This window comes from Paroedura picta, chromosome 2, assembly GCF_049243985.1.
Source record: "Paroedura picta isolate Pp20150507F chromosome 2, Ppicta_v3.0, whole genome shotgun sequence".
Lineage (NCBI taxonomy): Eukaryota > Metazoa > Chordata > Lepidosauria > Squamata > Gekkonidae > Paroedura > Paroedura picta.
The window spans coordinates 7,006,463-7,032,434 of NC_135370.1; the positions used below are offsets into that span (position 1 = coordinate 7,006,463).

The 25,972-nt window shown below is 48.8% G+C and overlaps 1 protein-coding gene across 2 annotated transcripts in view; it reads left to right on the forward strand.

The window, feature by feature from the left end:
• The window catches only part of CCDC150 (coiled-coil domain containing 150), a 41,171-nt gene extending 16,959 nt beyond the window's left edge, over positions 1-24,212 (forward strand). For both annotated transcript variants that reach the window (XM_077319284.1, XM_077319285.1), the window contains 13 exons: positions 570-677; positions 1,503-1,565; positions 6,461-6,589; positions 8,490-8,659; positions 11,048-11,138; positions 13,342-13,511; positions 14,850-14,976; positions 17,183-17,377; positions 18,723-18,791; positions 19,792-19,953; positions 21,273-21,359; positions 21,707-21,826; positions 22,230-24,212. In XM_077319284.1, the coding sequence (XP_077175399.1) occupies positions 570-677; positions 1,503-1,565; positions 6,461-6,589; positions 8,490-8,659; positions 11,048-11,138; positions 13,342-13,511; positions 14,850-14,976; positions 17,183-17,377; positions 18,723-18,791; positions 19,792-19,953; positions 21,273-21,359; positions 21,707-21,826; positions 22,230-22,322 (1,584 nt within the window). In that variant the 3' untranslated portion in view covers positions 22,323-24,212. The remainder of the gene's footprint in view (positions 1-569; positions 678-1,502; positions 1,566-6,460; positions 6,590-8,489; positions 8,660-11,047; positions 11,139-13,341; positions 13,512-14,849; positions 14,977-17,182; positions 17,378-18,722; positions 18,792-19,791; positions 19,954-21,272; positions 21,360-21,706; positions 21,827-22,229) is intronic.
• The last annotated feature ends 1,760 nt before the right edge of the window (positions 24,213-25,972 follow it).

Below are 25,972 nucleotides of genomic sequence, written 5' to 3' on the forward strand. Positions count from 1 at the left end.
TCTAAATGTATTGTGTGTTTTATGGTTTTACTGTTTATATCTTGGTTTTATGGTTCATATTGCCGTAACCCGCCCCGCTCAGGAGTGGCAGGCTATAGATACAAACATAAATAAACAAACAAAAAACCCGATTTGTTTGCCCCCTCCCTCCAGTTCTCTGTGACAAATAGTGGGCTTGATACTTTAGGAGCAAAGTCAGGTGTGGGGCTGCCATGCCCTTGTAAGGGTCAGAGGATCCCTCTCCCTGAGCGCCCATTGCCTGCTGTTGCTCCAACCAGCAATTTAGGGGGGTGGGGTTAATGGTAGTGTCACATACTTGATCACATCACTTCCGGGGAAAACCTGCAAACGACAGCGGTTAGTTCTAGGAATCACTGGAGACTCTATGGTTTTCTCCAGAAGTGACATCATTGCACCTGCTGTGCTATCACAAGCCCCATGTCATTGTCTCCAAACTTTCCACTGGCTGCCAGCCTCAGTCTGGCGGAGGTAGCCAGGGTGCAGTCTGGATCCTATCCCACTTCCAGCGGAACTGGAAGCGTAAAATGGATGTCTTTCATTAACTCTAGGTTAAAGTCCAACAGCTGGAAGAAGAACTGCAGCCCCTCGCGGAGGCACACGCTGAGAGCGGTCGGCTTCGTGAACTGAGCTTGGCCCTGGAGACCAAATGTAATCAGGTAAAGATGGAAATCTTAGGAAGAGCCGCAGAACCTGGACTTTTGTTGGATTTGAAGTACTCCAAATTCAAGGCATAGAGGGAGTTGCAGCTAAGTAAAGAAATCTTGGCCAGGGGTTCTGAGCCTTCATCAGAAACATTTTGGACCTTTCTCAGCTATTTGACAAAGCCCTATTGCTTCAGAATCCCACTAAATGTCCGGAATCCCAAGTCCTACAGGGCCAGAGAGTACCACCAAGGAGGTCTGGAGAAGCAGCCCACCTCCAAACGTCTCTTGCCTCAGAATCTCTGCAGGTTCCTGTCAGTTGTCCATGATTTGGTGGCACTTTTTGCCAACGCTACCAGTAATGGCTGCACATAACAGGAGACGTTCTGGGCAGAAATGACTTGTCGGAGCCACAAACCAATTTTACTTATTTATTTTATTTTATTTGCCTATGAATTTATATACCGCTACTTCAGTTAGTCTTGCGGTGGTTTACAATAAAATACCACAACCCCCTAAAAACCTCTTAATATGTTAAACATTTAAAAGATGGCGATACAGTCAGAGTTCTGAACTCTCGCCCCCTGTTCAGCATGTGGTCAAATGAGCTCTCTCATTAGGAGCGAGGGCAGAACGAACCAACGCTGAGGGGTCTCCCGTTGGAAACATCAGGCCCGCACCCTGGCTTCAACCAACTTAACCAGGGGTAGTCAAACTGCGACCCTCCAGATGTCCATGGACTACAGTTCCCATTAGCCCCTGCCAGCAAACTTAACCCCCCCCCTGGAGATTCCAGAATGCTTGGGCCTATCTTTAAATTTCTATTATTGGGAATTTCAGGTGAATGCAGAACTCGGCTCCCTCAGAATGAGCCTGCAAAAGACACAAGCACAGCTGAAGCAGGTACTCAAACGGCCCAAGTTGCCTTTCCTGTTAATCTTGGGAAAATTTTCATGGGTGTGCATGGCCAGCTGGCCATGGAAGAAGGACATCAGTGGGCCTGCCATCAAGGTACTATTTGTTTATTGTATTGATCGTATGGCAGAGTTACACACCGAAAACATGTATAGCAATGTAAAATAGGTAGCCAAGTAAGTACCACAGTTATGCAGGCCAGTTGGCCAGCCCCCACTAAATATCTGAGTTTTCAGTCCATTCAATCAAAGCTGGGAGCTTCAGTCCACTCAATCAAAACCAGGGAGCTCCATCCCATTTCCCTGGAAAGCACAACATTTGCGTTCCTGTGACAGATGGAAAACAGTTTGGCAGGCTGCACCACAACTGCATTTGGAATCTGGTACTTTGCCCCATTTAAGCAACAGGTCTGCACAATGATAATGAGCAATAGGGTTATGTGTGTCCTGCAGGATGAGCGATAGGGTTGTGAGTGTCTTGCATAGTGCAGGGGGTTGGACTAGATTAGTGGTCCCCGACCACCGGGCCACGGCCCCGTGCCGGGCTGCGGCTCCCTCTCCCTGCCCCCCCCCTGCAGTGAGAAACGTCCCAGGCCGCAAGCAAATTGGCTGTCAAAGCAGCTGATTAGCTTGCGGCCCGGCAAGCTTCTTTTTGTGGGAGGGGGGAGAGGGAAGCAGGGCCACGGCGCAAATGCGCATGTGCGTCAGGTCCGCGCAAGCGCGTTTGCGCCATGCGTGGCCGCAAACACGCATGTGTGGCAGTTTTGCATGTGCGCAGAAGTGCCACGCCTGCGCGTTTGTGACCATGCATGGTGCAAGCGCGCATGCACGTACTTTGCGCATATGTGCGAAATTGCGGCTGCGCATGGCACAAATGCGCATGCGCGGACGCCGGATCCCCACACACACACACCGGTCGGCAGCCTTAGAAAGGTTGCGGACCACTGGACTAGATGACCCAGGAGGGTCATTTTGCAGGCACCCTTCCTCAGATAGCTGAGGAAATGTCAAACTGTTTTGCTCTTCAAGGTGTCCCTGGACTCCAACTCTGTTTTGCTGCTTCAGACCAAGTTGGCTGTTCACCTGAATCTCTCTCTTTGAGGTGCTGTGCGAGAGCCAAGGGTGACCTGGGCGATGGCTGCCTGGGGTCATTTGAAAAACGGGGATTTTCAAGGCGGGAGTTGACATGGTTACTCTTGCCTTTGTGGATCCACTGAACTGAGCTCTCTGAGTCTTCTGGTCCTTTTCTCTGGGCGTTTGAGAGGAAGGAGAAAAGGTCTAGGGAGGGAACGTGCATAAATGGTGCAGTGGCCTGTGAAGCACGTGGAGGAGGGGGCAGACAGAGCAAAAGGAAAGCATTTTTCCCCCCTCTCTCTGTTGCTTGGGACCCTGGAGAGACCCCCTCCCCCCTTGGAGGTATTGTTGGTGCTGGCTCCTTCTGCTTCATCTCCATAGCTCTCATGTGGGGGGGGGAGCTGTTCAGTGCCTGCTTTCCAGCCCCTGTTGTGGGTTTCAGACCTATGGGGGTGGGGTGGGGAGCGTTCCTGTTCACCCACTGTCAGCCCCAAAACGTCTGCTTGAGGACAAGCTTCCATCCGATGTGTACCCTGGCAGGATAAGACTATTGGGCTTCCCCTCCCATGGCCATGCCGTTTAGGGAAAGGGAGCTGTTTCTTGGCAAGGGAGGGAACGGAGTATTGAACAGCGGGGTATAAAACCCCACTCTTCTTATAAGCTACTTTGACACTCCTTCAGGTAGTGAAAAGTGGGGCATTGCTGAGACACCTTTCCATTTGGGGGCTCTCTGCTGGAGACGTATAAGTCAAATGTATAGGGAGAAACCTTGACACGTGTACCGTGTATTTTATCCTAAGTATTAGAGGTGCTTATAGCATTGCTGTGAAGATAGCAGTTCAGAGTTTTTTAGGGCTGCCAGTTCTGTGTTGGGAAATTTCTGGAGCTTTGGGGGTGGAACTCGAGGACATGGGATAGATGAGACCTCAGTGGGGTAGAATGTCATCGTCCATCTTCCAAAGCAGCTGTATTCTCCAGGGAAACAGATCTCAGTTGTCCAGAAATCAGTTGTCATTCCAGGAGATCTCCCCTTGGAGGTTGGCAACTGTACTTGCAGAGCAGTTATGTCAGGGCTCTCTCAGCCCCACCTACCTCAAACGGTGTCTGTTGTGGGGAGAGGAAAGAAAAGGTGTTTGTAAACCTGCATGTTGTAGTGGTTAAGAGCAGCAGCTTGTAATCTGGCGAGCCTGGTTTGATTCCTTGCTCCTCCATATTGAGTCAGCTGGGTGACCTTGGGCTAGTCCCTGTTCATTTAGGGCTGTCCTCACAGAGCAGTTCTCTCCACCTCGCCTATGTCACAGGGTGTCTGTTGTGGGGACAGGAAGGGAGATGGTAAGCTGTTTTAAGATTCCTTTGAGTATTGAACAGCGGGGTATAAAACCCCACTCTCCTCCTTATAAGCTACTTTGACACTCCTTCAGGTAGTGAAAAGTGGAGTATAAAAACCGTCTTTTTTCTTAGCTTATCTATATTATTCATAGAAATGAGCTCTTAAGGAATTAGAACTAAGCGCACATAGCAGTGAATCTTGGGCACCAAAGTCAGAGAGAAAATGAAACAGTGGAGTCAGGAGTGAAGTTCCCACCCACTTACCTGGCTGTCCCACCTCAGTGTCTGGGTTTCAGAAGCAGCGTTGCTGAGCCATTCCACAGTCGCTGAGGGGAGGGCCCTCGTGACATCATGTGAGGTCACAGAGAACAAAAGCCCTTGAATAAGAGCAGCCGTTTGGATTGAACTGTTGGACAGCTGCCTCAAGGGGGATGTGTGTAAAAATCAGATTTAAAATGGCCGCCTCGGACTCCCTCGGTGAGAGAACAGCTTCATGAAGCCCCACGCGGAAGTGGAGATGAGAGGCCACAGTTGCAAATGGGGCCCTCGGCAGTTCTTCAGCTAACTGACAATTGGGCCGTCGGTTTTCATCCGGCCGCCTTTTCTCCGAGCCGTTTGTGTCTTCTGTGGTAAAAATGTCGCTCCGGAAAAGAAACCCCTCCACCCGAATCCCCGTGACCATCTTGCGACAGAATCCCAGCGACCATTTCGGATCGTGCATCGCCTGGGACGTCAAGGGGGGTGCGGACCTCGAGACCCAAGTGTCGGCTCTCTCTCCCCGCCCGCGCAGGGTCCGTTTCACGATGGACCTGCCCACGAGGGAACCGGCGTCCGAGTGCGGCGATAGTCCCCGTGCCTTTCCCCGAGCCCGCTTCCGGAATATCCAGGCCATCATGACGGAACGGCTGGAGAGCGGAAGGGACGTCCCTCCCCTCGAACTGTCCATGTCGGAATGGGAGCTAGATAGCGAGGGGGCAGATCTCCAGGCTGTGAGTGGAGAACTGTAAATGTTCAGGAGAGTGCAGGGGCAAGGCTGACAATGTATCCAGACTTCCTGATAGACAGGAAAGAGCAGGGGGGCATTAGCAAGAACACCCAACTTCCATTTATGGCGCCTGAAAACAAATTCAGTTGTTCTTTTCACAGGCGCCATAGGTGATTGGGGAAATTCCAGTCTAGATCTAATGTTAATAGGGACATTAATGTGATATTACCCGCCCTGAGCACCACAGGGAAGGGTAGGTTAGAAAAATTAAGCTATTTTATGGTGGTAGTGGTTGTTATTAATGCTTGTCTGACTTTCACGTGCCAAAGAGGGCTAATGACTTTTGCCAGTGGGGGGCTCCTTGGAAGAGAGAGGCAAAGCTCCACTCTTTCCTGACCTGCAGTTTTCTCTCTGAAGAACTGCTGGGGTTACCAAATCCGATTTGGGGGAATTGCTGGAAATCTCTGTCTCTCTGTCTCTCTCTCTCTCTGTGTAGCCTAGGGATGTTGGGGGATGGGGAAAGGAAGGTACCTTTGTGGGGTATAAAGAGAATTTTCAAAGTGACTCTTTTCTCTGTTGTCTGGAGAATAATTATAACTCTGGGAGATTTCCAGGTCTCATCCAAAGACAACTATCTTGTAGTGGAAAAGACAAGGGTGGACCTCCCCCCTTTCCCCTTTGTCCTGACATCTAGTGATCTGTGACAGTGGCATCCTCAGCATTTCTCTTTGAAGACACGGGACACTGGTGTGGTTGGCCTTCCCCCTCTCCCCAGTCCGTGACTCCTCGCCACACCTCTCTCTACCTTGATGAGTCTCAAGATGGGTAGCCGCAAAAGCAACCACGTTAGTCTGTCTGTCTGTAGCAGGAGAAAAGAGCCAGAGTCCAGGAGCGCCTTCAGGACCAATATAATTTGTGGCAGAGGGGGAGCTTTTGTGAGGCATGGCTAGCTTCTTTAGATGGATCAAGATGGGCAGCTGTGTTAGTCTGTCTGTAGCAGAAGCAAAGAAAGAGCCAGAGTCCAGGAGCACCTCCAAGACTTAACATTTGTGGCAGGGGAGGAGCTTTCAGGAGTCATGGCCCACTTCTCCAAATAACTTCTTCACATATCAGCTCTTTTTCTACTATCTTAAGGAATGTTTGTGAACCTGGGAAGAAATATGCTGTGGTAATTCAGTGGGATGTTTTTCACACCATTTATTATCAATTTATTTTGTATTCCTGTGCGTGGTTGTCGTAGGGGCCCCTGCACACTGGTTTGCCCAGGGGCCCATAATGCTGTTAAGATGGCCCTGGCAACAGGAAAGGCATTGGTGTGTGCTGTAGCACCTGTGGGCCCTGTGTTGAGGACCCTTGTGCTCGCAGGAATGTGTGTTAACCATAACCAGGATAGCTGGACACATGGTCTGGATGATATATTTTCCCTTTTAAACTTTAAGCCCCTTCTTCACATTTAGCAGTAATATATATATATATCCCTCTCTCTCTCCACAAAGACCCAGTCTGCCCTCGATTGCAGAGAGAAGGAATATTTTCTGACCGTCAAATCCCGCGACGAGGCCTTAAGAGAGAGCCAGGAGATCAAGGAACTCATGAGCACCAGCAAAGAAAGAGGGAAACGGAAGGTAACAAATGCCGTGTTGCAGCAAGATAATATCTCCTGTCACGGCTGCTGAACTTTGATTGGCGTCTCCGGCTCCTCTGATCCCGATGTCCAGATCTGGGTCAAGGAGGAGTCATCAATTATGACAGTGCTCTGGAAACCCCTGTCATGTTTCTCTGGTATAACCGTTACAATTAGAATGTACAAGAGAGGAGGAGGTGAAACTGATAGCTGGAGAAATGAAGCTGATGCTACAGAGCTCATTGGGCAATACACCCCCCCCCCCTTGCAGCATGGCTCTGCCTGCGCCGAAGCGCCGAATCCTAGCTGCCGAATGAGATGAGCAAGAAATAAATAAACTCACCACAATGGAATGGCAAATATCAAATTAATTATACAAGTAGAACAGGTGTACAGATATTCTTACAATTAGAAAAGGTATACAAAAGGTACACAATTGACAATCTTCTATTTTCTTTATAAATGAAACAGTAACTCCCACTTTGTGGATACTCCCAACAGGACCCAGGAGCTCTGTCTGTTTGACCAGTGGTCCCCAACCTTTTTGAGGCTGGGGACCGGCAGGGCAACTGCCCGCCCGCGCATGCCGCACATGCGTGCTGCGCCCGCCATTGCACATGCGTGATTGAAATGGCACATGCACGAAAGTGCTGCGCATGCGCAATTTTGGGTGCGCATGGCGCATGTGCACTTGCGTGGCCCGGCCGCGCATGTGCGGGTGCGGCCCTGATTCCCTCTCTCCCCTCCCACAGTAAGAAGCTTCCCGGGCCGCAAGCTTGCGGCCCTGGAAGTTTTTTACTGCGGGGGGGCAGGGAGAGGGAGCCGCTGCCCGGCGCCAAGGCCTTCGCAGCCCGGCACCGGGCCGCGGCCCGCGGGTTGGGGACCACTGTGTTTGGCAACAGCTTCTGCCGGGAAGCAAACAGCTACAAAGAATAATAATAAAACCCAGTTATATTCGAAGCAGCATGGAACAACATAGTGCTGAACACAGTAATGTGATACCAATTGTTTGATTTATCATTAGATACCTGACCAAAATTTTCCTTTAATCGGAAGTGGATTATAATTTGTGTAGAAGAAGGAACACAAGTCCTTTGTTGGTTGTCAGAGCCAGAAACAGGTCATAAGAAGGCTTCTAAGAGGCAAAGAGACAATTACTCAAGATGTAAAGTAGGGTCGTGAGGCAATTGGATTATTTAGCAAAAGAAGAAAATATATACCTGCTACTCTTCAGCCAAAAAAGGTTTAAGCATGGGCTACCAAATAAGACATCATGTCTCTCAAGTGCCAAGTATTCTAACTAAATTACACTGCTAAATAGAAAGAGATTAAAGTTTCACTCATGAAAATCCAAAAATTTATGTAGATTATGAGGGCCCTAAACAAATGCTCTCGGTTCATCTGCCTCTGTTGGACATCATGACCTATATACCTTTTCTCCGTTTGTGGTTCCTTTAAATAGTAATAGGCGTTTTAGGTACCATTCCCCTTTAAATTTTTGGATTTTAGAACCTTCCAAGGCTGCTCCCGCCTGATCCTTCAGGAGTGCCCCCTCCCACTTTGGATCCCTAGCCTCTATAGCAGGGGTAGTCAAACTGCGGCCCTCCAGATGTCCATGGACTACAATTCCCATGAGCCCCTGCTAGCGTTTGCTGGCAGGGGCTCATGGGAATTGTGGTCCATGGACATCTGGAGAGCCACAGTTTGACTACCCCTTCTCTATAGAGTTCCCTTTGGCTCTAATCTCTGTGGATCCATCTCATGTGCCTGGGAAGTGTGAGAATCGAATGTTGGACTCCTTGCGCTTCCAAGATGCCTCTGCTGCAGGCCACATGTCCTTGCCCGATTAGAGACCATGACTTGGAACTCTGCATCTCTTCCTTGCTTTGTCGAAACGTCAGGTGACAACTCTGCGGCGCAAGCTGGTCGAAGCCAAGGGTGACAATCACAAAGTGACCACAATGCTGGAGAACGTGGTAGCTTCTCACAAGAAAATGGAGAAGGCCCTGGAGAAGGTGCAGGCGGAGCTGGGCCGCAAGGATTCCGAGATCATCGGCCTGAGGAAGGACAGGTAACCGGGCCTGCATCTCTCTCTCTCCTCTGTGCACGGTGTTTCAGGTATTCAGTGGGATTGAGCTGTGACACTGTGACCCAGGCAGGTAATAGGTTTGCCTAATGTGCCACTGCCCAAAGAAGGACACAACAGGATGATTCCAGAAGCAGAGAGAACTTCATTGCAATAAAGGGGAACTTGGTAGCAAAAAGCTGAGAATTCCATTAGTAAGACCATGGCAGTAACCTTTTATACATTGAGATAAACCGCTTTTTAGACATGTGCAGATGTCTTTCAAATACTTTCCGTGCGTGTGTGTGCACGTGCACACACACACACACACACTTCCTTTTGGGAATTCTATGCCACCTGGCCCTAAAGAGGCACGTCGGACCTTAACAAGGGCCAGGGCCTTTTCAGTCCTGTCCCCCACCTGGTGGAATGAGCTCCCCGAAGAGATCAGGGCCCTGCTGGAACTTCCACAATTCCGCAGAACCTGCAAAAGGGAGCTCTTCCATCAGGCATTTGGTGAGGCCGACTGACCCATAACATCTACATCCCCAGACTGAGGGATCGAACCTACTGAGGGTGTGTCAGTTATTGTTAAAATACTGTTTTAATGGTATGTTATTGTTATTGTTATATTGATTTTGAGAGTGTTCTATGTAAATGTTCCAAAATGTTTATGTAAACCGCCCAGAGCAGTAGGGAAGGGTGATATACAAATCTAAATAAATAAATAAACAAACAAATAAATAAATATCCTTCTTATCCATAAAACCAGAGTCCAGTAGCACCTTTAAAACCAACAGAGATTTATTCAAGGTGTGAGCTTTCAAGTGCAAGCACTCTTTGTCAGACTATGAACTCCCTTCATAACAGTGGGAATATATAGCAAAAATTTGATCAATTCTGTTGAATTAGTAAACTGTGTCACAACATCCAAATACAGCCAAACTCAGTCAATCAGTTCCCTGGAATTCAGTTTGGCAAAGAATTATCCTATGGCTGTACTTGGATGTTGTGACACAGTTTACTAATTCAACAGAATTTTTGCTTTATATTGCCACTGTCATGATGGCAATTCATAGGCAGTTCACAGTCTGACGAAGAGTGCTTGCACTCGAAAGCTCACGCCTTGAATAAATCTTTGTTGGTCTTAAAGGTGCTCCTGGACTCTGATTTTATTGTGCTACTTCAGTCCAACACGGCTACCCATTTGAATCTTTTCTTATCCATGTAAGCAAATATTGTCAAGTGTCATATAAATACATCTTTCCCTTATGTCAGTGGTCCCCAACCCCCAGGCCACAAAGCAACGGGCCACGGCAACGGGCCACGGCTCCCTCTTCCCGCCCCCCCCCCCCCGGTAGCGAGAAACTCGCCAGGCCACCAAGCCGATTTGCTCACGGGCAAATCGGCCACCAAGCTTCTCGCTTTGGAAAGGGGGGGAAGAGAAGCTTGCCGGGCAGTGTCCAGCGGGACTGCAAACACACATGTGCGGCAGTTTTGCGCATGCGCATGTGCGGCAAGTCCACACATGTGCGTTTGCGCTGGGGCGGCAGCGCGTGCGCGGGGCCCTGAGCCGCCCTCTCCCCTTACTCAGCAGCAGCGGTCCGCAGCAGCCAGAAGGTTGCGGACCGCTGCCTTATGTGACGTATTTATGGTTTTCTGTAGACTCAGCAAAAATAAATCTAGCTCCATATTCGCCCTATTGCAACAATGCCACTTTTGCAGCTATGTTGCCAGACATCCCGCCCTCTTACCCACTTTACCACATCCTGCTTTATATAGCAACCGACAGCAGCCCAAGTTGGCCTAAGAATTCTGGTGGTGAACTTTCAAAATGACATTAGTCTTATTAATTTACCTATCGTAATGAACAGGCAGTTTCTGTTGCGGCTGAACAAGATCTCTAGTGGCTAATTCGGGGTGGGGAGTTAATGAGCAACATAAGAAGATGGGAAAATGGGGTATGTTTGCTAAATTTCTGCACCATATAAGAGAACTGATCATTTATCTGATGGAGAATTAGTACAAGAACAACATTCGACATGGAGGGAACTGTGAAAATTCCTTGGCAAAAGAGAATGCCATTTATACTGACTGCATGGGGTGGGGAGAAGAAAGAAGAACTGATTTGGCACGCAGTATGGGACCAAAACCAAGTAGTAATCACTCTAGGGAAGTGCATAAGAATGTTTATATACTTAACCCAGCTCTATGCATTCTTTGGGTGTATCCCTGTTACAATACAAGCTCATACTCTTAACAGTGTGATCCTTGAGAATGAATTAGGGTTGATTCAATTGTGAGTGAGACGCCGTTTTGGTCCTTGAGCCGGGGGTAGTCAGTGGGAATCACCCTTACTCTCTGCCCTCTCTGTGCCTTGGCTTCCATGTGCAGGACCCAGAGCCAGCAAAGGATTCAGATGTTAGAGACGGAACTGGAGCAGTGCCATAGCCACCTGGCCTTGGAATCTCAGCATGGCGTTAAGGTAATGAAAAATCACTTTCCCATGGCGAGGCTGTCTTGGATGGAGCTATCAAGTTGTAGCCGATTGCTGGCAGGTTTGTAGGGTTTCTGAGGCATGAGAAGAGGTGGCTTGCCACCACCTGCCTGTGCTTGAATGCCCCAAGTGGTCTCCCATCCAAATATTAACCAGGGCGAACCCTGCTTAGCTTCTGGGATCTGGTGAGTTGAAGTAAGCCTGGGCCATCCAAGACAGGACATAATGAAGTGCCATCCAGTCTCAGTGGATTGGCGGTGACCCTGTAGAGCAGGGGTGGCCAAACTGCAGCTCTCCAGCTGTCCATGGACTACAGTTCCCATGAGCCCCTGCCAGCAGGAGCTTATGGGAACTGTTGGCCATGGACAGCTGGAGAGCTGCAGTTTGGCCACCCGTGCTGTAGAGGTTTTGTGGCAGAAGATGGGCACAGGTGGTTTGCCATTGCCCACCTAAGGGTGGCAACCCTAGACCTTTTAGTTAGCCTCCCATCCAAGTGCTGGCCTAAAAATAACCTTTTGGTTTCTTTCTCTCCCTTTCTCTCCCCTTTCAAAATAAATAAGTGAACCCACTTTTTAGCTCTTGTATTCAGTCTTGTGCCATGACAGTTTCTTCCTTACTAGGTCATATGGATGCACCTTTATGGATGCAGAAGTGCTGTATACAAGGTGACAAATGCCAACAGTAAAAAAAAAGTCATTTCTGCTTCATCTTCCTTATTGGAGTGGAGTAATTAAAATGGGGAATTTGCTGCCAAGGACTGTCATGAGAGCTACCAGCATAGACAGCTTTCAGAGGCAGATTCATGGAAGATAAGTCTGCCAGGGGCTCCTAGCCATGGTGACTATGAGGAATCTCCACATTCAGAGGCACTAAGCCTTTGAATCCCAGAGCTAGGAGGCAACATGAGGGGAATGCCTTGGCCCCTATGCCCAGTTGTTAGCCATCCAGAGGAACTCGTTGACCACTGTGTGATACAGAATGTTGAACTAGATGGACCAACCAGTTTGGTGTAGTGGTTAGGAGTGCAGATTTCTAATCTGGAATGCCAGGTTCGATCAGCTGGGTGACCTTGGGCTCGCCACGGCTCTGATAAAACTGTTCTGACCAAGCAGTAATATCAGGGCTCTCTCAGCCTCACCCACCTCACAGGGTGTCTGTTGTGGGGAGAGGAATGGGAAGGTGACTGTAAGCCGCTTTGAGCTTCCTTCGGGTAGGGAAAAGCGGCATATAAGAACCAACTCTTCTTCTTCTACTACTGGTCTGATCCAGCAAAGCTGTTCTTACATTCTTAAGGTCCAGATTGTAACAGCTTTGTCTTCTAATGCAGGGGTAGTCAACCTGTGGTCCTCCAGATGTTCATGGACTACACTTCCCATGAGCCCCTGCCAGCATTTGCTGGCAGGGGCTCATGGGAATTGTAGTCCATGAACATCTGGAGGACCACAGGTTGACTACCCCTGTTCTAATGCAATGAACTATGTATTTTTGAAAGGTTCACAAAGAAAAAAGTTATGGAATGGTGCAAAAGACAACTCATTCTTAAGTAGGATGTCATTCTTGGTTTGCATTTGCTGAGCGTTGAAGAGATCCCTGGCCTTTGGCTAGTGAATATGCTACTCTTCATCTGTAAGACCATTTCCTTTACCAGCTTAATGACAGCTGTTGGGTAGAGTGGGTTGTTTTCTCCCCTTCTAAAGTATATCAAAGAAACAAAGGTTTAAAATAGTGAGAAAGTAAATAAATACGTTGCCTTAAAGGTGCCACTGGACTCAAAATATATTCTATTGATTCCAACCAGCTCAGCAACCTTCTTGAAACTATTAACTAATGTCCTTCAAAACATCAGATTCTTAACAGCTTTACTCAGGTCCTGCAAGCTGAGGGCTGTGGCTTCCTTGACTGAGTCAATCCATCATCCCCTGCATTAGAAAGCTGATGATGGATCAGGCTAATGGTTCATCCAGTCCAATACTCTGTGTCACAAAGTAGCCAAATCTCTGGGGCCATCAGGAGGTCCACCAGCAGGGCCAGGAGTCCCGCTTTCCAATGAATCCTCATCAAAGTACAATGGCCTTAGTTTTGACCTTTTAGCTTCTAGGGAGAGTTCAGCCATGATTTGATCTAGATGAGGTAACAGTGTTTCATTTCAGTGAAACTGTTGCTGCCGCATGCTTTCCCTCCCCTCCCAAAGTCAGATCCACTCCGTAAAGCCCTGGGAGTCACGAAAGAGGACAACAAGAAGCTGGCCCAGAACCTGGAGAAGACGCTGCAGAGCAAGAGCTTCCTGCAGAGCAAGGTGGTGCATCTGCAAGAAGACCTGGAGGTCAAAGAAGCTGAGTACCAGCAACTGTTGGAGTGCAGGTCAGGGCAACAGCGCCCTCCAGACCCGAGCCCCCTTTCCTTTCCCTTTCACGTAACTAGATTTTGGTGAGGGAGATCTCTGTCTTAATGGGGGGGCGGTCACACATAGGGTTGACAGGTCCCCCCTGACCACTGGTTTCCAGCTTCAAGTTGGGAAACTCATGGAGATTTAGGGATGGAGCTTGGGGAGGACAGAGATCTCAGAGGGGCACAATGCCACAGAATCACAGAGCTGGAAGGGGCCATACAGGCCATCTAGTCCAACCCCCTGCTCAACACAGGATCAGCCCAAAGCATCCTAAATCCACCTTCCACAGTAGCCATTTTCTCCAAAGGAACGGATAGAGTTGCCAAGTCCCCCCTATTTACACAGGATGCCTTTCCATGCTGATCTGGGGGGGAGGGGTTTAGGTAGTCATTTCCCCCACATGCAGTGGCCTTTGACAGCTGGGGTGTGTGTTTTGTTTTATATTTTTATTTATTGAAAACATTCGCTCCCTTTCTACCTTACAAGAACGCAAGATGGCTTACAATGGTACTAATAATGAAACACACCAAAACACCAAAACCCACTAGTTTTATTCCTTTACCGTGGAGGAGCGATTAGTGACGGTTTGCATTAGGAAGCTGTACATCTTAGCTCTAGAAAACATTGCTTTATTTACTAGTTTCTATCAGCTTGGTCCATCCTTGACAGATGGGAACGGCCCATCAAAGAGATGGCGATGACATTCACCGATGCCTGGTTAGCCTTATTCCCACTGGTCACTGTTTAACTATCTTGTCGACTGGCTTACCTTGTTCTCTCATTGGCTGAAAAAGACCAGCTAACCTACTGATCAAAATGCAGGATTTCAGTTCTGCCTAAACACACACACATTTGTTTCTTTGGCTAGTTAGAGAGGAAGCAAAAAAACGAGAGGGGAAAATGAGGCAGGCGAGTCAGTCGGGTGGTGGCTAGGAATTCTGGGAGCTCTCTGAGCAGCCAGCCAATGTGGTCACACTCTCTTGCACCCTCCACAGAAGCCAAGGAGCCATTTATTTATGCTTTTAATTCATTCATAGCCCGCCTTTCTCCCCAGCAGAGACCCAAAGTGGCTGACATCCCTTTCCTATCCTCCATTTCCTTCCTTCTGCATTTTCAAGAGCCCATTTGCCTTTTAACTCTTGGAATGCCAGCCTGTGACCACTTCCCTACCTGCCACGCCATGTCATTGGGTCTTTCTTGGCTGGGGCCCTTGTCGGGGCAGAGGCGCAACCATCCTGGGAGCGCCAGGCCCCAAAACTGTGACCCCTTTGGTTACAGGCTGCCACTGATTTCCCTCTGCCTTCCTCAAGGGACCAGCTGATTGAGGATGCCAAGATGGAGGCCCAGTTGTGTGCCGAACGCCTGGAGACCCTCAAGAAACAGTTCCAGGTGGAACGAGAAGCCATCAAGAAAGCGGCCCAGAAGGAATCGGCTGAGGTAAGAGGCTCCCCAAGAGCTCTTTTTAGCCTCTTGTCCAGAAGGGGTGGGCCTGGTGTCCTGCCATCCTTTGGACTGGCACTAAATAAAAAGCTGTCCCTCTGAGTATTCTCCATCTCCGTAGCATCGAGTGACACACCTTGGAGGGCAGGGCATTGTGGGGTTGTAAATGAACAGCAAAGAGACGGGATCTGCAATTCTGAAAATACAAGCAGGCTTTGTTTTTAACACTGTTGGGATTATAGAATACTGTTCCTTTTGTGTATTCTATATTGTTTTTATGCTGTATTCCAGGCAGGATCCTAAGTAACTTTTGAAATTGGGTGTGAGCGACATCCCACTTTAGGGTTTGCATCCTCAACCGAGCGGGATCAAGTGTTCTAGAATTATAGCCAATCTCTAGAGCTCAGTTCCTACGGAATAAACTGCAGTTTTGATGGGTGGGCTTTGTGCCATCTCGTCCCTACTGAAGTCCTTGCCCTCCCTCTCCACACTGTCTCCCCTGAATCTCCATGATATTCTCTTCCTAGAGTTGGCAACCCTACATGTCACATCCCCTCCTGCCACATTTCATAACGGCTTCACCAGTGTGTTGCTCCTCTGTCGCCTTTCTCCTCAGCCCTTCCCCCTCAGATTTACAACTATTCTTCCTTCTTGAGACTCTTTCCATCATCGTGAGCAGAAATCATGGAGAGAAGCAGCTTCAAGAGAGGGGCAGGGGGGTCCTCCTCAGGGACCCCCAGGATCAGCAGCCCAGAATTCTGAACATGGTTGCTTAATTTATTATGTACCTATAATCATCAGACACTATGATCATGCTGGATCAAACCAGTGGCCCATCCAGTCTAGCATCCTGTCTTGCAAAGAAGCAAACCAGTTCCTCTGGAGCAGGGGTAGTCAACCTGTGGTCCTCCAGATGTCCATGGACTACAATTCCCATGAGCCCCTGCCAGCATTTGCTGGCAGGGGTTCATGGGCATTGTAGTCCATGGACATCTGGAGGACCACAGGTTGACTGCCCCTGCTCTGGAGGGCTCACCACAGGGCACACAGGCTGAGGCCTTCCCCTGACTCTGCCTCCTGTCTCTGTCTCCTGTCTCTGAAATCAGGGGTAGTCAACCTGTGGTCCGCCAGATGTTCATGGACTACAATTCCCATGAGCCCCTGCCAGTCCATGAACACCTGGTGGACCACAGGTTGACTACCCCTGTCTGAAATCCAGCAATGTAGTGGCCCTGGATGTGGAGGTTCCCCTCGTAGCCATTGATTGACTTATCCTGCATGAATCTCTCTAACTTGATTGACTTATCCTCCATGAATCTCTCTAATCCACTTTGAAAGCTGCTCCTTCCTGTGGCCATCAGAACATCCTCTGGCACCGAATTCCACATTTAAATCCCTCGCTGTGTAAAGTAGTATTTCCTTTTGTCCATCCTGAACCCTCTGCCCATCGGACTTCAAGTTCCGTCATTTGGAAGAGGGAGACAAATTTCTCTTGGGCCACTCTCTCCTCCCCATGAATAGTTCGATAAACCTCTTTCACGTCTCCCCTTAATCATCTCTTTTCTAAACTGAAAAATCCCAGCAGACTCTTCAGCCTGTCCTCACAGGGAAGATGCTCCAACCTCCTCCTCATTTTGGCTAAAATAAATGAGCTTTCTGAGGACATCAGGGCCCTGACGGAACTATCTTCCACAGGGCCTGTAAGATGGAGCTCTTCCACCAGGCGTAAGGTTGAGGCAAAGTAAAACATCACTCCTTTCTTCCCCTTCTGATTTAGTTGTTTTGCATAACATCAACAGCCCAGAAGTATCCAGCAATTTTTAATTTTACCTTATCATTGTATAATGATGTATCATGCATTGTTTAACTGAAATTTGTATTTTCGCTGATGTTCACTGTCCTGAGAAGGCTAGTCAAGAGAGGAGCGGCATGCCAATCAAACCATAAATAAAATTAAGTAAATGTAAAACTGTGAATATTTCACAGGATGGACACATACCTGTGAAATATTCACAAAACCTTTGAGTAGCGAAAGGGGGCGAGCCGAAGCAGATCTGCTCAGCGGGTGTGTCCCCTTTTGTCCAACTTAAACTGCCTTCAGAACCAGCAACCCAAATCTAGTAGGCACCTTGTGGGGCTGAGGCTGAAAGCGCCTTCTGTCAATAGGAGCAAGAGCTAAGCCTTTTCTCTTGGTCCCCTCCAGCTGAAGAAGGCCCTGGAGGATGCCTGCTCTAAATCCGCCGAGGTGTCCCGCTGTAACAGGGAGCTGCGGGCCAAGGTGGCGGAGCTGGAGGAGGCGCTGGCGAGTCACAAGGAGAGAGTGAAGAGGCAGAAACTGCTCATCACCCAGTACTTCCACTCCAAGACAAATAACGCCCGGAACGCAGAGAGGATCAAGGTGGGCAGAGCGACGTGCTTGTCTCTCTTGTTGCCAGGGATGTCTGTACAATCAGGCATTCCCTTCCGTCAGCGGGGCTCTCCCTGGATTGGGACTCCTTACCAAGATGGAAGCTTCAAGGGTACTTTGTGCTTTTGGGACTGGGCTGGAACACAGCAAGCTGCCTTTCCGCTTGTCTGAATTGTTGTCTTACAGTCTAATTCTTAGTTCTGTGGGGGCTGGATCCCCTGTTCCATGAGCAAAAGGTACTGTCCTTGCAGATCTTTTCCATTTGCCCTCCCACCCAGCTGTTCTTTCCGACATGAGGAAAGTTTGTTTCCGGTGTCACGGGACCTGTCTAAACTGATCTTTCTGTGTCACAAGAGTTACCATCTTGTGAGAGTGTACCAAAGCCCTGCAACAGGCTGTCCTGGGGATCTTTCCCTGGGGACCTGGGCTGCTAGTTCCCTCTCCTGAATCTCCAGTGGAACTAACCTGGGAGATTCCACTGGGATCTGGTGAATCTGATGGTTCAACATTCTTGCTGGCAGAGTATAAATAATCGGGGCGGGGGGGAGAGAAGAGCACCAGGATGCTTAAAAGAATGCAATAGTTTTATTATGAAGAGAAGCAAACTTTGTATATGTGTGTGTGTGTATCCTTAACACTATTTCGCTCTTATATATTTGAGAAACAGCCTCCTGGGAGGAGACTGTCCAGGGCCCTGTCCATCCAGGTCCTCCCTGATTGGCCCTCCCCCTCCAGCTCCCACCCTCCCTCTTTGCCTGCTAGAAGCCTTATGGCTGTGGCCTCCATTGTCGCCCACAAGGAGAGAAGTGACAGGACTTTGCGGCCTGCAGGTACGCTCCTGCTGGGGGGGGGGGGGGGTTGCAGCCTCCCAGCAGGCCGCAAAGTCCTGTTGCTGCTGGCGGGGGGGGGGGGCTTTCCTCGCTTTGCGGGCCAAAGGGAACCATGGCCACTCTCTCACGCCCTCCTGCCTGCTGCCCCTGTCAAAGCCCATTTTTAAAATGGGCTTGGATAATGTACATAAAAAGAGAGAGAGAGAGAGTCCTATCTGTCTAACTGTTCTGTAATTCATTCTGTCTATTTGGAGGCAAACAGGAAGTATGCCTAACGAGCTTATCAGGACACAGGAAAGGATTATGTGAAAAAGACCAGGAAGTTCCAATTCTAACTATGCTAAATACACATCCCCTGTGATGCCCCCTGTAGGATAATCTTCAAATGCCTTTGAATCACGCACACTACAGATTTAGCATATTGCAACAGTTCATATACATATTCAGCCTTGGGAAAGTAATTTTTTGTGCCCGCTTCCATCTCATTTTTTGCGAACTGTTTTCAGGAAATTGAATTGGAATTGAAGCAAATGGAAGAATTGAAGGAGCAGTACCAGAAGAAAAATCACGAGCAGGTAACGTCCCCAAGAGTGGTGAAAGTATCTTGAATAACTGAGGGCGTCGACACTGGTACATCTTAGTGGTGGTCTCAAATCACTCCTCTCAAATAGTAATTTCATTATCAAATATAGCAGCCCAAGTAGTCCAGTGTGGCTTGAACTAGTCAGGGATTGAAAGTTAAGCAGAGTTGGTCCTGGTTACTGCATGGATTGCACACAACCAAAGAAGTCCAGGGCAGGCAATGGCCAACCACTTTTGCTCGGCTCTTGTAGCAGGCCCAGACTAGGTTGCTTTTGTCTCTGAGGCTCCTGTCGGTATTCCCAATGAACAGACTTTTCGTAGAAGAAATCTCTTTATTCAGGAACAAGCAAAACAGGACTTCTCCAATTCTTTGCTAAGACTAAAGCATGCCTACTCCTGCACCTCTGTATCTCCAAACCTATTCCCTCCTCCCCTATTCTGAATTCGGGCACGAAAACTCCAGGAGACGCCCCTCCCATTCTCTTCTCATTCTGCCCCAAAATGAAACTCCTGGCGAGTCACAACAACTCTGCCTGGACTCCAAAGACACAAAGATAACCCAAGTCCCAGCACCAACAGATTTACCACCTGCCCTTCCCAACAATATGGCAGAAACGGCAAATACCAACTCTGCACCCCCTACCTTCTGCACCTTAGTTGACTCATCCCAGCTATCACAGAGCTAAGCAACCACTAAGAGCAAAGAAATACAAAATGGAGTTACAGTACACATAACAAGAACAGGTAGACAATTTGATAGATACAGGTACAAGGTCACGACATTGTCAGAGTCTGGAGGCTGAGCAGGGTTGATTATGGTCCATTCTTGGATGGGAGTCCACCAAGGAAGGCAGGGGCTGCTGCACAGATAGGCCAATGCTGGAGCATCTGCTCAGCAGAGGTATCCCAAAATGAAAACCGGCAGAGGATGTCCATGTTATTTACAATCTCATTGGCCTAATGAGATGTGGGTTCCTCCCCTTTCATCTCCAGTCCATCAGTATCAAGGAATTTATCACCCAGCTGGCAAGCCTGCAGAATGAGATGCAGCAGCTGGCCCAAAATCAAGAAGAGGTGGCCACGCAGAACAGACACTTGGAGAGCCGGCTGGAAGTTGAGCACCAGCAGAGGCAACAGCTGGAGGAGGAGTGCAAGGTAAGAGAGGAGTCCTTTGAGTGGAAGTTTTGCAGCTGCTGCTCCTCTGGGCATCCCGTCAGCGAGGAGGTCTGGGTGGAGAGCTGGTCCAAGGCAGTCCTCCTTGCCTGACTCTCCTACCCGGTCCCTTGTAAGGTGTCATAACAAGGAGATCCAGGGTAATGAATTGGGGTGGATCTCAGAGCTATAAGAGCATAAGGGAACCCATGCGGGATTAGGCCAATAGCCCATCCAGTTCAATACACAGTGTCATGCAGTGGCCGAAACTCAGGGGCCATCAGGAGGTCCACCAGCGGGACCAGGATTCCTGAAGCCCTCCCACTGTTGCCCTCCAAAGGGCAAGATCAAGCATTACTGCTCCAAATGGAGTATTCCATCTATAAGAACAAGAGAAGCCATGTTTGATCAGGCCAGTGGCCTCTCCAGTCCGTCACTCTGTGTCAAACAGTGGCCCAAACTCAAGGGTCATCAGGAGGTCCACCAGTAGAGCCAGAACTCCAGAAACCCTCCCAGTTACCCCCAAGTACCAAGAATACTCTCAGCCAATACGTTGCTGCGGCACCTACAGCAGCATATTGGCTGAGAGGACAACCTGCTCCACCAATAGCCAGCTAAAGGATAAAAAGAAGAATAAGACTAGGAATACAGAGCATCGCTGCCCCAGATATAAGAACATACGAGAAGCCATGCTGGATCAGGTTAGTGGCCCAACCAGTCCAACTCTCTGTGTCACACAGTGGCCAAAGCAGAGGTGCTATCAGGAAGTCTGCCAGCGGGCCAGAACTCTAGAAGGCTACTGTTGCCTCTCAAGTACCAAGAAGACAGAGCATCACTGGCACAGACTGTTCCCTCTACACCTTGTGGATAAAAGCCACTCATGGACCTGTTTCATGTTTCTCCAGTCCCCTCTGGAAGTCGTCTGTTTGCACTCGCTGCCACCACCTCCAGCGGCAGTGAATTCCACAAGTTATTCCCCTAATAGAAATTTTTCAGTACACTGATGTCAAATATCACCAGTTTTCAACTCTTTCCTAACTGCCGACATGTGACTCCTACCTAGCGCTGCTCCGGCAGTCCATGTTAAGGATTAAATTATAAGGGGGATGGATGTGGGATTTTATATGTCACTTGCCACGAGTCAGTTCACTGAGAGCACCAGGATAGACATTCAAAAAATAAATATTGTCTTGTAGCAATTCTATATCCAGCCAATATATGTTAAGACAGTTTCTATTCTGTTTACCAGTTTTTTGGTCCATCTAGAAATTGTTCATAGAAGAAATATTATTTTCTGACTTATACTTCTCTGTATACTTCAGACTCTGGAAGAGACTGTCAGATGCTTGAAGAAATGCAAAGAGGAAACTGAAAAGAAGCTGAAAGAGGCCAGCAAAGAGTCAGAGCAGGTCAGCGCAAAAGGGGAGGGGAAAACAGCATGGGTGCAGGATTAAGAACGTAAGAGAAGCCATGTTGGATCAGGCCAATGGCCTATCCAGTCCAACTCTGAGTCACACAGTGGCCAAAACTCAGGGGCTGCCAGGAGGCCCACCAGCAGAGCCAGAGCTCCAGGTCAGGCAAGGTTTTTGACTGCTGGAGATTTGATTGACCACAAATTTTTGTAAAATGTGGCAAAAGTCAGAGGATTTAAAAACCTTTTTTCAGTGCAGAAGATTGGCTTGGGGAGGGGGGGCTGTCAGAACCTGAAGATCGGACACGGGTCCTTATGTGCCCTCTCTTCTCCCCCCCCCCCAAGATAACGGCGAATCTGGAGGAAGCGCATCATTGGTTCAAGTCCAAGTTTGACAGTATGCAGCGGGAGCTCGCAAAACACCGGCAGCAGAGGAGGCCGGAAGAGCCAGGCTACAACGATGAGGTCAGTGTGGGAATGCCTCCCCCAGCAGAATAACCATCGTGGGACAGAACTGCTGGAAGGGCTGCATCTTGCCGTGCGCTGAGAGGAGGAATTGGGGCACTTTGCCCACCGATGAGCACTCCTCTGGGCCATTCCAGCTTCTAGACCAGGGGGAGGCAAACTGCGGCTCTCCAGATGTCCATGGACTACAATTCCCATCAGCCCCTGCCAGCATTCGCGAATGTTGGCAGGGGCTGATGGGAATTGTAGTCTGTGGACATCTGGAGGGCCGCAGTTTGACTACCCCTGTGCTTAGACAGTCATCTGGACAAAAACAAAAGCGGGGGCAGCTTTGCGTCCGTCGATTTTGCGATGCCTCTTCTCCGCAAGGGTGCCCCCCTGATGCCACGCCCTCTCTCAACAGGAACGGCCAGTGAAGCTGCCCAGCCAGGCGTGTCTGAAGCGCTGGGAGACCAAACAGCACCTGAAGCTCATTGCTAGGAAGTACCTGAGCTGAACCGGCCGTGGAGAACGGACTGGAGAGGTTCCAGGCACCACGAGGTGGCCGCACCGTGCTTGGGAAACATGGCTTCCCAAGCTGAGACTGTCACTTGAGACCAGTGATGGCGGCCTTCCTAGGAGGCTTGATCGGCTTGGCTCTTTCAACCCCGCGAGCATCCACAGACTTGCATGCGTTAGCAGAGTGGCCCCACGTTGAGCTAAGCGTGCTCTATAGTAACGGAAAGTCTTTTTTGAGAAATATACAAACCGGCAGCTGGGAACCCTCTGAGCCTTGGGCTCGATATTGTGTCTATTAAAAATCAGCTTCAGTGTCAGAATGCTTCTCAGGTACTCTGGTTGTGTTGAAGAATGTAGGGCTGGCCCCAGCTCGGAAGAGGTCTTCCTCCTTAGCCAGCGACTTTGGAGCCCGTAGACTTCCAGAGAGGATACAGAGGTTGGGTGGGGATTCGGCCCCTCTTTCTCCATGCTGGATGTGACCATGAAGGTTCTGGAAAGCTCTCTTTGCCATGTTGAGTGGGCAAAGGTCTCAGAGGCCATTGTGCTAAGGTCTAAAACAGGAATTTCACAGAGATGACCCAGATGAAGCACCAGGGGTGTTCTCTCTAAATGGCCTTTTTCAAAGCGAGCCATTCTGCACGGCAGGTTCTCCGGTTCATGATGGGACTGAGGCTGCTCTTGGAGTCTTTGTGAGCCAGCACACAGCACACAATGTCCAGGGCCTACCAAAAATACAACAGGCAAGCTGAGAAGTCAGGCCCGCTACCAAACCAGTCACCCTCAAATTGTGCTGTGACCGTCTCACAGAAATCATCTACACAGCAGAAAACCAACCCACATTATTATGTATACTTTTTTAAAAAGAGCTTCTTGTGGTGCAGAGTGGTAAGGCAGCCGTCTAACAGCTTTGCCCATGAGGCTGGGAGTTCAATCCCAGCAGCCGGCTCAAGGTTGACTCAGCCTTCCATCCTTCCGAGGTCGGTAAAATGAGTACCCAGCTTGCTGGGGGGTAAACGGTAATGACTGGGGAAGGCACTGGCAAACCACCCCGTATTGAGTCTGCCAAGAAAACGCTGGAGGGCGTCACCCCAAGGGTCAGACATGACTCGGTGCTTGCACAGGGGATACCTTTACCTTTACCTTTATTTAGTAATCATTCATTATTTAAATTAAGTTGATATGACAATTTGAAGAAGAGTTGGTTCTTATATGCCGCTTTTCTCTACCTGAAGGAGTCTCAAAGCAGCTTCCAATCGCCTTCCCTTTCCTCTCCCCACAACAGACACCCTGTGAGGGAGGAGAGGCTGAGAGAGCCCTGCTATTCCTGCTTGGTCAGAACAGCTTGTGGCGAGCCCAAGGTCACCCAGCTGGCTGCATGTGGGGGAGCATGGAATCAAACCCAGCTCAACAGATTAGAAGCTGCCACGCTTCACCACTACACTGTTTGCTGGGTCACATTGCTACTAAATACGTGCTTTGGCCGATGTTAAAGGCCACATTTTGCCCTAGAGCAGGGGTGGCCAAACTGGCTCTCCAAATATCCACGGACTACAATTCCCATGAGCTGGCAGGGGTTCCTGAGGATTGTAGGCCAAGGACATCTGGAAAGTAACAGTTTGGACACCCCTGCCCTACAGAGCCAAAAGAACACTTTGGGGGAACTGGCCTCTTGTATGAAGGGAAGGTTCCAGCATTAGTGGAAAGAACTGTCAGGATCTGACCCATCCAGTGCCTGGACTTGAGCATAAATCATGAGCACCAAAAGGGTTTTGTCTTTAAAACTCAATCTGGACCACTACAATACAACGATGTACATCGGATATATCTCTAATGTGTGCTTATTTTATTAATTGTGTAATTTATGAAGAATTAAAAGATTTGTTCACAACCGCATTTGTTCCTGTTTTCCAGGGTCCCTGGACTCAAGGTGTAAAAGGTGTGCAGGGGGGCATCACGAAGGGTTTGATAGTTTATTATCCGATTTAGGGTGTGAAGCGAGGCAGATTTTTTTTTCATGTATTTTGAATTTTTACAATTTTTAAAAATCGTATAAATCTATTTCCAGCTTGTGAATCAATTTTACGAGCAATCTTCCGGCAAGGTAAGAGAAGAGGCCTGCTGGATTAGACCAGTGAGAATCTGTCCAGTCTAGCATCCCTTCCGACACAATGGGCAACCAGTTCCTCTGGAGGGCCACCAAGGCCTTCCCTGATGGTGCTTCCTGGCTCTGGGATTCAGAGGGTTGGTACCTCTGAATGTTTATGTCCCCCTTAGCCACTATATTGCATATGAAAGCGGGCTGGCTAAATGGAATAGTTGAAACTGGAAAAATTCAACCAATTGGCAGATACAAAAATGTAATCTTTTTTGATTATAATTATTCCAATTTATTCTGTCGATATTGCCTTCGTATCTATGATGTACAAACAAACACAAACAGGTGATTTATGTTTGTACATCATAGATACAAAGGCAATATCTACAGAATAAATTAGAATAATTACAATAAAAAAAGATTACATTTTTGTACCAGCCAATTGATTGAATTTCCCCTTAGCCACCATGGCACTGGGGAATTGATGGACTTCAACTCCATGAATCTATTTCATCCCCTTTGAAATCTGTTTATTCCTGTGGCCACATTTTAATCACTCTCAGTGAACCTACTACCCATCAGAATCTTTTGATGTCATGTATGTCCCCTTCCCCTAAGTCGTTTCTTTTCTAACTGTGCAGTCTCTTGTCCACTCAGCCTTTCCTCATAGGGAAGAGGCTCCAACCCCCTCATCCTGGTTGCTTTCCTCTGATCCAGCAGATGTTCTTGTTGTGTGCAGCTGCATTTCATAGGAAAATGGAGTTGGAAGGGCCAACTAATCTGACCCCCTGCTCAATGCAGGATCAGCCTAAAGCATCCAGGATAAGGCTCTGTCCAGCCACTACCTAAAGACCGCCAGTGAGGGGGAGCTCCCCAACTCCTTAGGCAGCCTATTCCACTGCTGAACTAGACTCCTAGAATCCTAGAGTGGGAAGGGGCCATCCAGGCCATCTAGTCCCACCCCCTGCTCAATGCAGGATCAGCCTCAAGCATCCAGGATAAGGCTCTGTCCAGCCACTGCCTAAAGACCACCAGTGAGGGGGAGCTCACCATCTCCTTAGGCAGCCTATTCCACTGCTCAACTACTCAGATTGCCACTACCACACTACATATAGATTAAATGCATTACAGTGGGCTCCTCATGGCTCTCCTCTGCACCCTCTCAATTCTGTCCATATCCTTTTTGAAGGGAGGCCTCCAGAACTGCTTACAGTACTGCAGGTGCAGTCTGATTAATATTGTATATAAGTGGGACTAAGACATCTTGTGTTTTTGATATCACGCCCCTGTTGATACAGCCAAAGACTGCATTTGCCCTCTTTACCACTACATCACACTGTCTGCTCATACTTAGCTTACAGTCCATAAGTACCCCAAGATCTCGTTCACACACACACGGCTACCCAGAAGTGTATCTCCCATCCCCATCCCATTTTTCTAATTTTTGTGATTCAGATATAGAACTCTGCACTTCTCCTTATTGAATTGCATGCATCACTTGGCAGTTTCCTACCATGCCCATCGACCATCTTGCTGCCCATTCACCAGTTTAG